Below are 16,972 nucleotides of genomic sequence, written 5' to 3'. Positions count from 1 at the left end.
TCTCTCTTTCTGTCAGTGTGTCATTCGCCCGCAGCAGATGGTCTCTCTCTGATTTCATGACGATCTGAACACGCCACTCGTCCTCTAACAGAAAATAAAGTTTCTTTGGATTGTTTGGTCGTAGACGTCAGGTGAGTTATTGATTATTGATCTGTCTGCTGTTTGACAGGTGGATGATTGATCTGATTGATCTGATTGATCTGATTGATCTGATTGATCTGATTGGTCTGATTGATCTGATTGATCTGATTGGTCTGATTGATCTGATTGATCTGATTGGTCTGATTGGTCTGATCAGCTTCCTGTTGTTGTTGAATATTTCTTGTTTTTTAATGTCTGTCAAAGTGTTTGATCAGAGCTTCCTGTTGATGATGTCAGAGCTGATCGGTAATCAATCGCTTCTCGTTACACTGCCTCAGCTGTTCTGGAGCTTTCGACTACTGCATGGTCTTCATCAGATCAGAGAGCAGAAAATATGAAAACACAGACGCTGAAATGGTTCTGATCTGCAGAGATCCATAAAATCCTTTATGAACTGATGAAGACCTGACGATCAATAACCTCGGAACAGCTGGTTCTGTAGACGGAACCAGAACGGACTCATCAGGAACCCTCCTGCTGAACCTGAAACTAACCAACCATCAACCAGCAGTGATGTCATCAACCATCAGTGATGTCATCGTTGGTTTGTGAACGTTATGAATCCTCCAGTTCAGATTCTGTCCGTCACCATCTTGCTAGTTCGGAGCGGTTTGGAGCAGGAAGTGACCATATTTGGACGAGCTGTGGGAGGAGCCAGCGGTGGATCTGACCGATCTGATTGGAAACCTGACAATACTAAGACCTGCCCACCGATAGCTGTAACCTGACTGCACCACAGGCTTGTCAATCAAACAGACACGCCCCCAAAACCAGGTCTTCTTGAATCTTCTTTTCTAATGAATGAGGGATTATTTTCAGATGGACCTCCAGAAAACTAATAAGAAGGAGTGACTTTAGCTAACAACACCGAGATAACTGATGGACACATTTTATTCACTTTGGATTTGATGAGAGAAGTTGAATGGGAGTCTATGGAGCCGGAGGCTTTTTGGAGCCGACCTCTAGTGGCACTCGCTGGTATTGCAGCTGAAGACACTTCTGAAGCTACGAACACTTTATTAATCAAACGGTCATCACAGCAGCATAGAAACAGTCAGAAAAAACAAACACTTTGATATCCAGTCTGAGGGAACGACAGAGGGAGGATCACCAGGTGTTTAGAGTCGGTGTGGATCAGTCAGATTAAAGTTGACAGACAGAACTGCCCCACCAGCTGCTCAGGTGTCTGCAGGTCAAGTTGTAGTCGGGATCCAAAGGTTCTTAAACAAATGTGCAGAACTTAAGGAACCACTGAGAAGGTTTTGTAGGAAGGTTCTGGAGGATGGCTCTGTAGGAAGGTTCTGGAGAATGGTTCTGGATGACGGTTCTGGAGGACAGTTCTATAGTAAGGTTCTGGAGGACGGTTCTGTAGGAAGGTTCTGAAGGACGGTTCTAGATGAAAGTTCTGGAAGACGGTTCAGGAGGAAGGTTCTGTAGAAAGATTCTGGGTCAGGTCACTGCAGACCTGTAGAGCAGCTGTCAGCAGGATGGTTGTAACCGGTTCGTAGAGCGGTCCTCCATTCGGGTACCCAGAGTGCACTGGGGCTGTGTTCTCTTTAAAAAGGTTCCTGTGAGTCACTGGGTCAGGTCTTGGATCGGTTCAGGTCAGCGTGTGGGTCGTCGATCTCTGGTGCAGTGGTTCTGGTTCTGGAGAGGAAACGGGTTCTGCAGGAATATCAGACTGTTTGTTTTTCAGGATGATGCTGAACGACCGCTGGACCATCATGAACAACAGCAGCTCCGAGCTGGACAGGAAACCGACCGGATACAAGGTGACACCTGGCTAGCTGTTAGCTGCTAGCAGCTAGCCTCAGATATAGTATGTGACAGACAGACAGACAGACAGTCAGGCAGACAGGCAGGTAGGCAGACAGGCAGGCAGGCACGCAGGCAGGCAGACAGGCAGGCAGGCAGACAGGCAGGCAGGCAGACAGACAGGCAGGCGGGCAGACAGACAGGCGGGCAGACAAACAGGCAGACAGACAGACACAGTCATAATCTGCTTCAATCTTCAGATTAAAGTGTTTCTAATCTGGTGTCTCGTTGATCTCCAGATTAACAGGAACACGTTCAGATGGACCTCGAGAGCTCCTGCTTTGTTTAGGTCATAGAAACACTGTTGCTCAGCAACGGCAACATGGAGGGCGTCTAGAAGCCACAGAGGCTAACAGTTTATCAAGCTAACAGATTTATATTATTATATATTTATATTATATATATGTCATTACATATTTATATTATTATATATATATCATTACATATTTATATTATTATATAGCTGAACATCCAACCAGACATGAACCTCCATGACCTGTGATGTTTTTGGAAACGCCACCAAGAAGATTCAGAGTTGTGACATGGTGAAACCACCAGAGGGCGTCACTCTGAACACGTGAACACTTGTTAGTGAGTCAGAAACAAGACCTGATGTGATCGATCACCTTCAGTATTGATCAGGAAGCAGCTGAGTGGTGGACAGACATATAGCAGCCGTGTACTCTGAAGTACTGTAAACATGACTGTGTGTGTTCAGAGGTGCTGCAGCATCCTGTTCTGGTGTGGCGCAGTGTTGGTCGTCGTAGCAGCTGTCATCATAGCAACAGTCACCATCCTGTACCTGAACCAGTATCCTCTACCCTTCATCAGCAGGTAACACACCTGTCTGTCTGTTTACCTGTCTGTATACCTGTCTCTCTGTCTGTCTGTTTACCTGTCTCTGTCTCTCTGTCTCTCTCTCTCTGTTTACCTGTCTGTGTGTCTCTCCCTGTCTGTCTGTCTGCCTAATTATAGATATTATATTCGTCATGCTAACAGGGGTGGAGTGTCTTCCCCTGTGATCTTGACCAATCCCAAAGAGTCTGGCGCCGTGGTGACGGTGTCACGCGTTGCAGACGGGGAACCAATCAGCATCTTCCTGGACCCAAACTGTCCTGACTTCAGCGAGCACTTCCTACGCTGGGAGGCGCTGCAGAGCTCGCTGCTGAGAACGCTGACCAATCACAACGCAGACAATTGGCAGGACAAGGGATTCGTCCCAAAGATGGACGAAGAGCTGAAGGTGATATCAAGCCACGCCCATAATTTGAGGCTGGAAGCTGATTCACTAAAGAGAGGTCAAGGTGTTCTGAGCCAACGACTGGACGGACTGCAGAGTGATCAGAGCCGCATCATCCAGGTAGAAAATCAATTCAATTCAATTCAATTCAATTCAATTCAATTCAATTCAATTCAATTCAATTCAATTCAATTCAATTCAATTCAATTCAATTCAATTCAATTCAATCTAATTCACTTAGTTCAGTTGACAGACTTCACGTCGGTGTTCTTCCTGTGTACCTGTGCAGGTGATGTCTGACACTCACTCAGGTGTGTTGAAGTTGGCTGCAGATTTCAGTGATTCTCTGCTGAGCCTGAAGAGGGAGACAGAGAGTCTGAGGAGGCTGAAGAGTGAGCTGAGCAGAGGCACCACACTCACAGGTAACACACACACATACACATACACACACAGGTAACACACACAGAGTTGTGTGTCTGTCCTGCTGCTTCATGTCAGTCCAGGTGTTGCTCCGCCCCCCAGGTGAACAGTGACATCACTGTAATGAGCTGAACTGTGTTTCAAGCAGCAGAACGGGACGTCTGATTGGTGGACAGGAGGACACATTCTTGCACCACCCTCTAATTGGTGTGATGGTGTTACCATGACAACCTGCACATGATTACTTTGACCATGTCCCTCAGCTCACAGACCCAGAGACTGTAGCGATGTCCTGGCGACCGGCGTCTCTCAGGACGGAGTTTATTCTGTCTTCCCAACTCACGACCCAGACGGCTTCATGGTCTACTGTGATATGAGCACCGATGGAGGAGGATGGACGGTGAGATACATGGACACACAGACACACATGGACACAGAGACACACATGGACACAGAGACACATGGACACATGGAGACAGAGTAACATGGACACATGGACACAGAGACACATGGACACATGGACACGCATGGTCACATGGACACACATAGTCACATGGACACACATGGACACACATGGTCACACGGACACACATAGACACACAAAGACACACAAAGACACATGGACACACAGTGACACACATGGACACAGAGACAAATAGACACATGGACACACATGGACACCTGCTGCTTCAAAGCCTCCTGCTGGTCGTCAGATGAACTGCAGGTAAGTAGTTGGTCAATATTTTGACAGTGTGTGTGTGTGTGTGTGTGTGTGTGTGTGTGTGTGTGTGTGTGTGTGTGTGTGTGTGTGTGTGTGTGTGTGTGTGTGTGTGTGTGTGTGTGTGTGTGTGCTGCAGGTGTTCCAGAGGAGGGAGGACGGCTCGGAGAACTTCTTCCGAGGCTGGGACGCCTACAGGGACGGATTTGGTACCACAACCGGAGAGCACTGGCTGGGTGGGCCACACTCACGCTTGTCTTGGTCCTGGTCCTGAACCTCCAACTAGTCCTGAACCTCCAACTGGTCCTGAACCTCCAATTGGTCCTGAACCTCCAACTAGTGCTGAACCTCCAACTAGTCCTCAACCTCCAACTGGACCTGAAACTCCAACTGGTCTTGAACCTCCAACTAGTTCTGAACCTCCAACTGGTCCTGAACCTCCAACTAGTCATGAATCTCCAACTAGTCCTGAACCTCCAACTGGTCCTGAATCTCCAACTAGTCCTGAACCTCCAACTAGTCCTGAACCTCCAACTAGTTCTGAACCTCCAACTAGTCATGAACATCCAACTGGTCCTGAACCTCCAACTGGACCTGAAACTCCAACTGGTCCTGAACCTCCAACTAGTCCTGAACCTCCAACTAGTCATGAACATCCAACTGGTCCTGAACCTCCAACTGGTCCTGAACCTCCAACGAGTCCTGAACCTCCAACTAGTGTCCTCACGAAGACATAGATATTGTTGAGACAAATTTAAACTCATTAATGACATAAAACCAGCTGAATTAATTTAAGTTTCCCCCATCTGTCTACCCGTCTGTCCTCCCATTTGTCTCCCCGTCTGTTCTTCTGTCTGTCCCCCCGTTTGTCCCCCTTAATGTCTACCTGTCTGTCCCCCCATTTGTTCCTCGTCTGTGCCCGTTACTGTCCCCCCGTCTGTCTCCCCGCCTGTATCCCTGTCTGTCACCCTGTCTGTCCCCCGCCGGTCACCCCGTCTGTCCTCCTTACTGTCCCCCTGTCTATCTCCCTGTCTGTCCCCCCCGTCTGTGTCCATGTCTGTCTCTCAGGTCTCCAGAGAATCTACTCCCTCACCAGGTCAGGTGGTGTCGAGTTACGTATCGACATGGCCGACTTCGATAATGCCACATCTTTCGCTTGTTACTCTGATTTTTCTGTCGGTCGAGACTCAGTGAACGCAGAAGAGGACGGATACCCGCTGAGGGTGGACGGGTACTCTGGAACCGCAGGTACTACACAGTACTACTCAGTACTACTACTCAGTACTACAGTACTACTACAGTTCTACATTTCTACAGTACTACTACAGTAATTATACAGTACTAGTCAGTACTACAGTTCTACAGTAATACTACAGTTCTACATTTCTACAGTACTACCACAGTTATACAGTACTACTATAGCACTTCAGTACTACTCAGTTCTACAGTACTGCTACAGTTCTATAGTACTACTACAGTTCTACAGTACTACAGTACTAATACAGTACTACAGTACTTCTATAGCACTACTACAGTTCTACAGTACCACAGTACTACTACAGCACTACTACAGTACTACAGTACTACTCATTACTTGGCGCTCTGTTTCTAGGCGACTCCCTCCTGAAGCATTCTGGGATGCGGTTCACCACCAAAGACCGGGACCAGGACCAGTCGGAGAACAACTGTGCGGCGTACTACCAGGGTGCGTGGTGGTACCGGAACTGTCACACCTCCAACCTGAACGGCCAGTACCTGGGAGGAGGCCACGCCTCCTACGCTGATGGCGTGGAGTGGTCCAGCTGGACCGGCTGGCAGTACTCACTCCGCTTCACCGAGATGAAGATCCGACCCAATACCAGACCAGAGTCCGGAACCAGAAGCGTGGCCGCGACCCCTGACCTCTGACACCTGAGCAGAGTCCGGAACCAGAGCCTCACACATGACCTCTGAACCCCATCCATCCTGACCTTTGACCTCTGCAGCAGCTCAATACACGTTTTATAACTTATATTCTGTTCTCTGTTATCGTCGCCACGGTGACTGATTGATTGAGGATTTATTGATGATTTATTGATGATTGATTGATGATTGATTGATGCAGATTTCAATATTAAAGACTTGTTGATGTGGATTGTTGGTCCTGTGATGAACTGAACCTTTAATCTGATATGAAGTGCTGCTGATTAGTTGATGAAGTTCTTACTGTTGACAGATGAAGGGACAGAAACGTGACCCGGTCCTAAACAGTCCACAGTTTTTATAACAGCCGTTCACATCAGCTATAGAATGATGATCCATGTAACATTAAAATATAATATTAAACTATGTTTGTGTGCTGATTGGAGGTCGACATGTGACCGGTTAGTGTCGCTGGTTCAGTCCAAAACGGCGAAACGCTCGCATATTAAATGTTTGAAAACGTCAATGGAGTTCTGAATGGGGCGATGATCCGAAACGTAACACTTCCTGTGGTGGCGTGGTGACGACTGTCGACGGCGTGATGACGAACTTACGTTTACGACAAGAAAAAAACCCTCCACTTGTGATTCGCGGGAAAAGTGAAAAAATGGCGACGGTTGAAGTTTGAAGTTTAGCGCCACGAAACAGAGACGGAGAGACGAAGAGACCGGCTGAGAGAGACACGGATACACACACCGTCTGTCAACCGTCTGTCTGCGGGTCCGAGCACCGGAGGACTGGGAGAGAGGAGGGACGCAGTCCGGATCGGAGAAGGTGACACGGCTCGGTTTGTTGGCTTTTAACCCGCTTTTGCTTCAGCTGGTTAGTTCATTTTAACCCGTTAATTTAACCCGTTAGTTTAACCCAGGTCATCCCGGGAGTTCAGTTTAACCCAGGACCTACTGTTTAGAAGCAGCTGCTTCAGTCTTCGGTAACCAGCAGGTTATTAACAGCTCACTGACTGGTATCACCTGTCAGGTGCCGGACGGTACTAATAACCCGGGTTGTTCTCAGAGAGGTGACCCGGGTTGTTCCGAGAGAGGTGACCCGGGTCAGGGTGTGAGTTACCAATGGGTGCTGGTTAATCGTTAGTTAACGGTGTGCGATGGGAGGACGCACTGCGCATGCTCTGACGTGTCAAGCCACAGTTCAGAAATGAGCTGTCACCACCTGTCTGTCTGACCACCTGTCTGTCTCTCTGCAGGATGTTTGAGGACCTGATTGAAGCCTTCTGTGGTCTGGAGCCTCAGGTGTCTCCAGGGGGCGCTGCATGTCGGAAGGAGCGGATGGAGGAGGATGAGGGGGCGGAGTCTAGTCTGAGTGTGGGGCAGTTTGTCCTCTGTCATTGGTCAGATGGACTCTACTACCTGGGCAAGATACAGAGGGTAAGAGTCCCCATAGCAACGGTCCTGATGCCCGCAGGTCACTGACAGGTGACCGACCTGCACCACAGAGGAGACACATGTCACACTGACAATACACCTGTGGTCTGTCTGTTTCCATGGCGACCACGCACTTTCATCCTCATCAACAGCAGCGTTGCAGCGTTCCGTCTGATTTCTCAACAATAAGATCATTAATAATCTGGACACCATGTGTCTCCGTTGGACACCATGCGTGTTTGTTGGACACCATGTGTCTCCGTTGGACACCATGTGTGTTTGTTGGACACCATGCGTGTTTGTTGGACACCATGCTCCTCCGTTGGAAACCATGCGTCTCCGTTGGACACCATGCGCGTTTGTTGGACACCATACGTGTTTGTTGGACACCATGCGTCTCTATTGGACACCATGCTCCTCCGTTGGAAACCATGCGTTTCAGTTGGACACTATGCGTGTTTGTTGGACACCATGCGTCTGCGTTGGACACCGTGCGTCTCTGCTGGGCACCATGTGTCTCCGTTTGACACCGTGCATGTTTGTTGGACACCATGCGTGTTTGTTGGACACCATGTGTCTCCATTGGACACCATGCATGTTTGTTGGACGCCATGCTCCTCCATTGGAAACCATGCGTTTCCGTTGGACACCATGCTTGTTTGTTGGACACCATGCGTGTTTGTTGGACACCATGTGTCTCCATTGGACACCATGCATGTTTGTTGGACACCATGCGTGTTTGTTGGACACCATGCTCCTCCGTTGGAAACCATGCGTCTCCGTTGGACACCATGCTTGTTTGTTGGACGCCATGCGTCTCCGTTGGACACCATGCGTGTTTGTTGGACACCATGCCATGCTCCTCCATTGGAAACCATGCGCTTGTTTGTTGGACACCATGCGTGTTTGTTGGACACCATGTCTCCGTTGTTGGACACCATGCTTGTTTGTTGGACACCATGCGTGTTTGTTGGACACCATGCGTCTCTGTTGGACACAATGCGTGTCTGTTGGACACCATGTGTCTCTGTTGGACACCATGCGTGTTTGTTGGACACCATGCTCCTCCGTTGGACACCATGCGTGTTTGTTGGACACCATGCGTCTCCGTTGGACACCATGTGTGTCTGCACCATGCGTCTCCGTTGGACACCATGCGTGTTTGTTGGACACCATGCGTCTCCGTTGGACACCATGCGTCTCCGTTGGACACCATGCGTCTCCGTTGTTGGACACCATGCGTGTCTGTTGGACACCATGCCTCTGCGTTGGACACCATGCGTCTCTGTTGGACACCATGCGTCTCTGTTGGAAACCATGCATCTCCGTTGGACACATGCGTCTCCGTGGACACCATGTTTGTTGGACACCATGCGTCTCCGTTGGACACCATGCGTGTTTGTTGGACACCATGCTGGTTGGACACCATGTGTCTCCGTCACCATGTGTGTCCGTCCATGTTTGTTGGGCACCATGCGTGTTAGTTGGACACCATGTGTCTCCATTGGACACCATGCATGTTTGTTGGACACCATGCTCCTCCGTTGGACACCATGTGTCTCCGTTGGACACCATGCGTCTCCGTTGGACACCATGCGTGTTTGTTGGACACCATGTGTCTCCGTTGGACACCATGTGTGTTTGTTGGACACCATGCGTGTTTGTTGGACACCATGCTCCTCCGTTGGAAACCATGCGTCTCCGTTGGACACCATGCGTGTTTGTTGGACACCATACGTGTTTGTTGGACACCATGCGTCTCCGTTGGACACCATGCTCCTCCGTTGGAAGCTATGCGTCTCTGTTGGACGCCATGCGTCTCCGTTGGACACCATGCGTCTCCGTTGGAAACCATGCGCCTCCGTTGGACACCATGTGTCTCCGTTGGACACAATGCGTGTTTGTTGGACACCATGCGTCTGCGTTGGACACCATGTGTCTCCGCTGGGCACCATGTGTCTCCGTCTGACACTGCGTGTTTGTTGGGCACCATGCGTGTTAGTTGGACACCATGTGTCTCCATTGGACACCATGTATGTTTGTTGGACACCATGCTCCTCCGTTGGACACTATGTGTCTCCGTTGGACACCATGCGTCTCCGTTGGACACCATGCGTGTTTGTTGGACACCATGTGTCTCCGTTGGACACCATGTGTGTCTGTTGGACACCATGCGTCTCTGTTGGACACCATGCATCTCCGTTGGACACCATTTGTCTCTGCTGGACACTATGCGTGTCCGTTGGACACCATGCGTGTTTGTTGGACACCATGCTCCTCCGTTGGACACCATGCGTCTCCGTTGGAAACCATGCGTCTCCGTTGGACACCATGTGTATCTGTTGGACACCATGCGTCTCCGCTGGGCACCATGCGTCTCCGTTGGAAACCAGCCATCTCAGTTGGACACCATGCGTCTCCGTTGGACACCATGTGTATCTGTTGGACACCATGCGTCTCCGCTGGGTACCATGCGTCTCCGTTGGAAACCAGGCATCTCAGTTGGACACCATGCGTCTCCGTTGGACACAATGCGTGTTTGTTGGACACCATGCTCCTCCGTTGGACACCATTTGTCTCTGCTGGACACTGTGCGTGTCCGTTGGACACCGTGCGTGTTTGTTGGACACCATGCGTCTCCATTGGACACCATGTGTGTCTGTTGGACACCATGTGTCTCCGCTGGGCACTATGTGTGTCTGTTGGACACCATCCGTCTCCATTGGAAACCATGTGTCTCTGCTGGATGTCATGACATGAACTCTTTAACAATGAGCACCAATCACAAATGACATTATTCATGGTCCTGAACTTCTAATGAACTCATTAAACACTCTTCCAGCAGAATGATGCTGTCAGCAGTCTCCTCTGATTGGCTGTGCTGAGTGTCTGTGCTCTGATTGGTTGACAGGTGAGCCCCCCCCGGCAGAGCTGCTTCGTCACGTTTGAGGACAACTCCAAGTTCTGGGTCCTCTGGAAGGACATCCAACACGGTAAGAGACAGACGGGTGGACAGAGAGACAGACGGGTAGACAGAGAGACAGATGGATGTGGTTGACCGTCCGGTATACGTGATGCTCTCCGTGTTTCCATGATGACAGTGAACAGCGTTCCTGTCTCTTGTCAAGCACATGCTTCTGTCCAATCACATTTCAGCTGGAGTGCCGGGGGAGGAGCCTCGCTGCTCCGTGTGCCGAGAGGCTGGGCCAAGCGCTGACATTCAATCAAACAACCACATCCTGATCTGTGGGAAGTGTGGCATTGGTGAGTCATTTTATTGATCAGTTCATTGTTCAGATAATTGATCAGTTCATTGATCACTTATTGATCAGTTCATTGTTCAGTTATTGATCAGTTCATTGATCAGTGACGGTCTAACGGTGATACAGAACCAGCAGTCAGTTTATTAGGAACACCTGCTGGGCCTCAGGTGGTCAGAACCAGAACCTGTCAGTTAGAACATCATGAAAAATTAAACCAGTCAGGTCAGAACCTTTTACTACTAATGATGATGTCACTCTACCTGTCTGTCTGTGTCTTTCTACCTGTCTCTCTACCTGTCTGTCTGTCAGGGTTCCACCAGCAGTGCCATGTTCCTCCAGTAGAGGGCAGCGGTCTCAGTCCGTGGTTCTGTAGACGGTGTGTCTTCGCTCTGGCTGTGAGGGTACGAACTGTCCCATTGGTTTTGATCCAGCAGACGGTCTGTCTGCCTGTCTGCCGGTCTGTCTGTCTGTGCCTGACCCGTCTGTCCTACCACAGAAAGGGGGCGCTCTGAGGAAAGGTCCGATAGCCAAAGCTCTGTGGTCCATGAAGCAGGTGTTCCCGTACGATCTGGACTCTCTGGACTGGGACTCTCAGCACCGAACCAATCAGCAGCAGTGTTACTGCTACTGTGGAGGACCGGGGGAGTGAGTCCTCCAATCACACGCCTCCAGCGGTTACCTGGTGATGATGATGATGATGATGATGATGACGATTGTGTGTGTGTGTGTGTGTGTGTGTGTGTGTGTGTGTGTGTGTGTGTGTGTGTGTGTGTGTGTGTGTGTGCGCAGGTGGTACCTGAAGATGCTGCAGTGTTTCAGGTGTCAGCAGTGGTTCCATGAAGCCTGTACACAGTGTCTGCAGGAGGCCATGATGTTTGGAGACAGGTGACCTGTCTGTCTCTACCTGTCTGTCTGTCTCTACCTGTCTAATCCTCCTGACTCTCCCCTGACTCTATCCTCTCCTCCTGACTCCTCCCTCCCCTCTTGACTCCTCCCTTTCCTCCTGACTCTCCCCATGACTCCTCCCTCTCCTCCTGACTCATCATCCTGACTCTCCATGACTCCTCCCTCTCCTCCTGACTCATCATCCTGACTCTCCCCATGACTCCTCCCTCTCCTCCTGACTCCCCATGACTCCTCTCCCTTCCCTGACTCATCGTCCTCCCTCTCCCCATGACTCCTCCCTCTCCTTCTGGCTCCCCATGACTCCTCCCTCTCTCCTGACTCATCATCCTGGCTCTCCCCCTGACTCCTCTCTCCCCATGACTTCTCCCACTCCCCTGACTCATCACCCTCCCTCTCCCCTGACTCCTCCCTCTACTCCTGACTCCTCCTCCCCAGGTTCTACCTGTTCCTGTGCTCGGTGTGTAACCGAGGTTCGGAGTATGTCCGCCGTCTGTCCCTGCGCTGGGTGGACGTGGTCCATCTGGTCCTCTACAACCTGTCTGTTAGCAGCAAGAAGAAATACTTTGAGCTGGACGAGATCCTGTCCTTCATGTCCAACAGCTGGGAACATCTGCAGCTGGGAAAGGTGACAAGACCAGACCGAGACCGAACCAGCCTGAGCTGAACCAGACCGAACCAGACTGAGCTGAACCAGACCGAACCAGACTGAGCTGAAACAGACTGAGCTGAACCGGACTGAACTGAACCAGACCAGAATGCTACTTTATTCTTCAGCTTGATATCTGCTGGTCTGTATTTTAACCTGTTTGTTTGTTTGTTTGTTTGTGCAGCTGTCTAACACTCCTCCAGCAGAGAGGGGGCAGCACCTGCTCGATGCTCTCAATAAATACAAGAGCAAGTAAGAAGCGTTCGGTGCAGATTCATCCGTGTGTGTTGACCAGGTGAACATGTGGATGTTCCTCTTCAGGTTCCTGTGTGGGAAAGAGATCAAGAAGAGGAAGTGCATCTTCCGTCTGAGGACCCGAGTCCCCCCCAACCCTCCCTCCAAGCTCTTTCCTGAACGCTCTGATAATGACGGGGGGCGGGGCCGAAAGAAAACCATGGCCAGGTAACTAATCCTTTAGCTGGTGACCTGTTTGGTTGTTAGGTCATTTTGTTGTCCTAAAACCAGGAAGTATTACAGCTTGTAGTCCTCTGTTGCATGTACTGAAGTATGTAGTATGTACTGTAATATGTACTGAAGTATGTAGTATGCTCCATAATATGTACTGAAGTATGTAGTATGTACTGTAATATGTACTGTAGTATGTACTGTAATATGTACTGAAGTATGTAGTATGTACTGTAGTATGTACTGAAGTATGTACTGTAATATGTACTGTAGTATGTACTGTTGTATGTAGTACAAACTACACACTACAGTGCATACTACTTCATCATAAAAATGTGCCTTGACCTTTGGTCGTATCCGTAGCGATGTTTAAAGTAAAAAGAAAAAGGATGAGACTTGGAACGAGTTCACTTCCTGTTAATGACTCTCCTCCACCTCCTCTTTCTTCTTCTCCTCCTCCTTCTGTTCAGTGGATCAGCTGAGAGGAGGAAGAGGAAGTCCAAGTGGCTCCTGGAAGATGCCATCCCCAACGTGAGTCTCTTCTTCTGTGGTATTTCAGTGTGACGTGTGCGGTTAGTGACGGTGTTCTGTGACCGTGTGTAGAACAAACTGTCCTACAGCTGGACCTCCAACCACCACATGGCCAACATCTTCGACTTCACCCTGGACGAGCTGCACAGCCTCAAGAGGTCAGATCAATACATGTGATCAATAATGGTACTGATCGATAGATGTGATCAATAATAGTACTGATGGGTGTCCCTCAGCAGCTCCAGTAGAGCAGTGAGTATTGATCAGGACTCCACCGACGCCTCCACCTCTGGCTCTGCAACCACCAGCTCCTCCTACCACTTCAGGTAACTTCTTCCCCCTCCTATCACAGCGCAAAGATGAGTCATGTAATTGTACAGAGGAAGTGAAGGGACAGTTTCTCTAGTGCTGACTCATCTCTGCTCACATTGTCCCTCTATGATGTCTCTTTGACCTTTGACCTCTGTGTCCTCAGAAGGAGGGTGGGCAGCAGGAAGAGGAAGTTACCTCACAACAGTTACAGTCAGTGGGCCAGTCGCAGTGAGGTGGAGGTGGAGCTTGGAGGGGAGGAGTCCTCTGAAGCTGCAAACCACACACACCTGACCACAGACCAGTCCCACTTCCTGTCGGACCCCGCTCAGATCCCCTCTGACTCTTCCCACCTCCACTCCTCTATCTCCTCGTATTTTGGAGTGGCGGGCAGACTGACCAATGGGGAGCGGTACCAGGTGTTGGCTCGCCGTGTGACTCCTCAGGGGGCGGTCCAGTACCTGCTGGAGTGGGAGGGGTCAACACCTTACTGAGTTCAGGTGTCGTGATCTGCTCTGACTCCCTGATCGGCTGCTGATTGGTCCACACCTCTACGCTCAGGTGTCTTCATGACAACAGTCCATCAGCCTGTTTGGAGGAATCAGGTGTCATAGCTGGTCATGGTCCAATCAGAAGAGAGTTTAGTTCATACAACATACGTGTAGCCAAAGACACACATACAGACACACACACACACACATACAGACACACACAGACACACACACACGCAGACACACATACATACAGACACACACTCTCTCTCTCTCTATAGGGTGTTCTAGGTGTGACATCATCAGACTGACAGCTATTCTTCTGTCAAACCAAAATACATTTCTTCTTTGTTACAGTCAGCCCCCTCACCTGTCTCCTCTCACCCGTCTTCTCTCACACCTGTCTCCTCACCTGTCTCCCCTCAGCTGTATCCTCACACCTGTCTCCCCTCAACTGTCCTCTCCTTCCTGTGTTTCCTGTCAGTTGTTTTCTTGCACTATCGTCAGTATCTATGCAAACAGCCATTATAATTTCCTTGATAATCAATCGGAGTCATTGATCAGTGATCAGGATCTCTTCTCAAAGTAAAGTAATCAATATTTAGATGTTCAGTGTTTTAGTGTCACACGTTAGCTTGAGGCTAATACTGCCCATTGTTTTGAATGATGAATGCTAACAGTGCTAATAGTGCTAACAGTCTCTGAGACGTTAAACTGTCACTCTGTCACTTTAAAAGCTGACGCTCCTCCTCGCTGCCATGGTAACCACACTCTGTTCCCATTGGTGTGCTGGACGGTTGTTTTGATCACGTGACTGTATGTTTGTTTGTTTCTGTTCAGCTGACCAATCGGCTGCCGGCTATATTCTGGATTAAAAGAACCTGATGTTTGACCTTTGACCTCCCTGTGTTTCCGTGTGTTTTTACATGTTTACCTGTCTTTGTGAAGACCTGGGGAGTGTGCATGTGTGTGTGCGTGCAGTGAGAGTGTGACAGGTGATAATCTGTTAATACAATTAAGGTGTTAAACAACATGTGAAGAAAACAGTCAGAGAGCGCAGGTGTGTCTATGTGGACGTCCTGAGGGTCCCTGCTGACAGACAGACAGTATTCGGACAGACAGGTTATGTATGAAAGAAGTGACTGACACGACTGGAGAGACAAATTTCAGCTTCTACATCCACCTGTCTGTAAATTTACCTGTCTGTAAGTTTACCTTTCTGTCTGTTTACCTGTCTGTCTAATTATCTGATTGTAACTTTACCTATCTGTCTGTTTACCAGGGTTGGCTGTGGCTCAGATGGTAGAGTGGTTTGCCCACGAACTGGAAGGTTGGTGGTTTTTACCTGTCTGTTTCTATGTATGTACCTGTCTGTGTCTACCCGTCTGTGTCTGAGTCTACCTGTCTGTCTCTGTGTCTACCTGTCTGTGTCTCAGGTGTGTCCTCATTGCCTCAGAAGATCCCGTTGCCATGGAGGAGCTTGTCAAACACCTGTCCAGGTGTCAACACCTGGGCTGGATGAATGTGATTGGTGAGTTGGTTCACAGCTGATTCTAGAACACCAATGAAGGATCTGTTATTGTAACAACGCAACATTTGAAACATAACGAACTCAGTTGGTTCGACTACCAATTATGCATCGTTTAGAAATTATTTATCATGTAGAAAGATGGTGAAGAGATGTTACTACCGTTACATGTTGGTACCATTACATGTTACTAGTTACATGTTAGTACCATTACATGTTATTATTATATTTCATTTAGCTGACGCTTTTATCCAAAGCGACTTACAACACACCGAAGGTTCACCATCGGGAGCAATTTTTTTTTTTTTAAGGTTCAGTGTCTTGCTCAAGGACACTTAGGCATGTGGAGAGGAGGAGCTGGGGATCGAACCACCAACCTTCTGATTAGTGTGCAACCCACTCTACCGTCTGAGCTACAGCCTCCCCTGTTACTACTGTTACATGTTAGTACGTTACATCTTACTAGTGTTACATGTTACTACCGTCGCACATTCGTACCGTTACATCTTACTACTGTCACATATTAGTACCGTTACTACTGTTACATGTTAGTAGCATTACATGTTTGTATCGTTACGTTACTACTTACATATTATTAACGTTACATTTGAGATACACTCCTGATGAAACAGCGACTGTAATGAAATTGTACTGTTACATGTTACTACTGTTACATGTTAGTACGTTACATGTTTGTACTGTTATATGTTAGTACCATTACATGTTAGTATCATTACGTTACTACTGTTACATGTTATTATTACATTTCATTTAGCTGACGCTTTTATCCAAAGCGACCTGCAACACACCGAAGGTTCACCATCGGGAGCAATTTTTTTTTTAAGGTTCAGTGTCTTGCTCAAGGACACTTGGGCATGTGGAGAAGAGGAGCTGGGGATCGAACCACCAACCTTCCGATTAGTGTGCAACCCACTCTACCGTCTGAGCTACAACCTCCCCTGTTACTACTGTTACATGTTAGTACGTTACATCTTACTAGTGTTACATGTTACTACTGTTATATGTTACTACCGTCACACGTTCGTACCGTTACATGTTACTACTGTCACATATTAGTAGCGTTACTACTGTTACATGTTAGTAGCATTACATGTTTGTATCGTTACGTTACTACTGTTACATATTAGTAACGTT

The 16,972-nt window shown here is 48.8% G+C and overlaps 2 protein-coding genes across 3 annotated transcripts; both read left to right on the top strand.

Moving 5' to 3' along the window:
• The first annotated feature begins 45 nt into the window (after window positions 1-45).
• Window positions 46-6,598, top strand: LOC138636745 (fibrinogen C domain-containing protein 1-like). 2 transcript variants are annotated; one of them, XM_069724955.1, is made up of 9 exons: window positions 46-131; window positions 1,838-1,913; window positions 2,675-2,790; window positions 2,956-3,316; window positions 3,486-3,618; window positions 3,880-4,016; window positions 4,474-4,570; window positions 5,403-5,582; window positions 5,947-6,598. In XM_069724955.1, exons 2-9 carry the CDS (start codon window positions 1,839-1,841, stop codon window positions 6,240-6,242), a joined length of 1,395 nt encoding a protein of 464 aa, XP_069581056.1. In that variant the 5' UTR covers window positions 46-131; window position 1,838; the 3' UTR covers window positions 6,243-6,598. The 2 variants fall into 2 exon arrangements, with proteins under 2 accessions (XP_069581056.1, XP_069581055.1); XM_069724954.1 differs by having other exon boundaries at window positions 2,932-3,316.
• A 336-nt stretch (window positions 6,599-6,934) lies between these two features.
• On the top strand, window positions 6,935-15,234 carry phf19 (PHD finger protein 19). Its single transcript, XM_069724956.1, has 14 exons — window positions 6,935-7,083; window positions 7,501-7,681; window positions 10,590-10,671; window positions 10,835-10,942; window positions 11,251-11,342; window positions 11,438-11,586; window positions 11,731-11,826; window positions 12,283-12,472; window positions 12,678-12,745; window positions 12,815-12,955; window positions 13,429-13,489; window positions 13,562-13,647; window positions 13,726-13,815; window positions 13,965-15,234. The coding sequence occupies exons 2-14, from the start codon at window positions 7,502-7,504 to the stop codon at window positions 14,290-14,292; spliced, it is 1,671 nt and encodes a 556-aa protein (XP_069581057.1). The 5' UTR covers window positions 6,935-7,083; window position 7,501; the 3' UTR covers window positions 14,293-15,234.
• The last annotated feature ends 1,738 nt before the right edge of the window (window positions 15,235-16,972 follow it).

This window comes from Brachyistius frenatus, unplaced genomic scaffold (genome assembly GCF_029030835.1).
Source record: "Brachyistius frenatus isolate BFR_SWC_R1_liver_20210118 unplaced genomic scaffold, ASM2903083v1 Contig_403, whole genome shotgun sequence".
NCBI lineage: Eukaryota > Metazoa > Chordata > Actinopteri > Embiotocidae > Brachyistius > Brachyistius frenatus.
The sequence above is the reverse complement of the archived record's forward strand: the minus strand, read 5'-3'. Positions and strand labels throughout refer to the sequence as shown.

What these genes read in the sequence shown, in the direction of transcription:
- LOC138636745 (XM_069724954.1), top strand. Translation starts at nt 1,839, where the DNA reads ATGATGCTGAACGACCGCTGGACCATCATGAACAACAGCAGCTCCGAG. An exon ending in ATCAGAGCCGCATCATCCAG is followed by an intron (nt 3,317 to 3,485) that starts GTAGAAAATCAA and finishes GTACCTGTGCAG; the next exon opens with GTGATGTCTGACACTCACTC. An exon ending in CGGGTACTCTGGAACCGCAG is followed by an intron (nt 5,583 to 5,946) that starts GTACTACACAGT and finishes CTCTGTTTCTAG; the next exon opens with GCGACTCCCTCCTGAAGCAT.
- phf19 (XM_069724956.1), top strand. Translation starts at nt 7,502, where the DNA reads ATGTTTGAGGACCTGATTGAAGCCTTCTGTGGTCTGGAGCCTCAGGTG. An exon ending in GCCATGATGTTTGGAGACAG is followed by an intron (nt 11,827 to 12,282) that starts GTGACCTGTCTG and finishes CCTCCTCCCCAG; the next exon opens with GTTCTACCTGTTCCTGTGCT. An exon ending in AGCTCCTCCTACCACTTCAG is followed by an intron (nt 13,816 to 13,964) that starts GTAACTTCTTCC and finishes CTGTGTCCTCAG; the next exon opens with AAGGAGGGTGGGCAGCAGGA.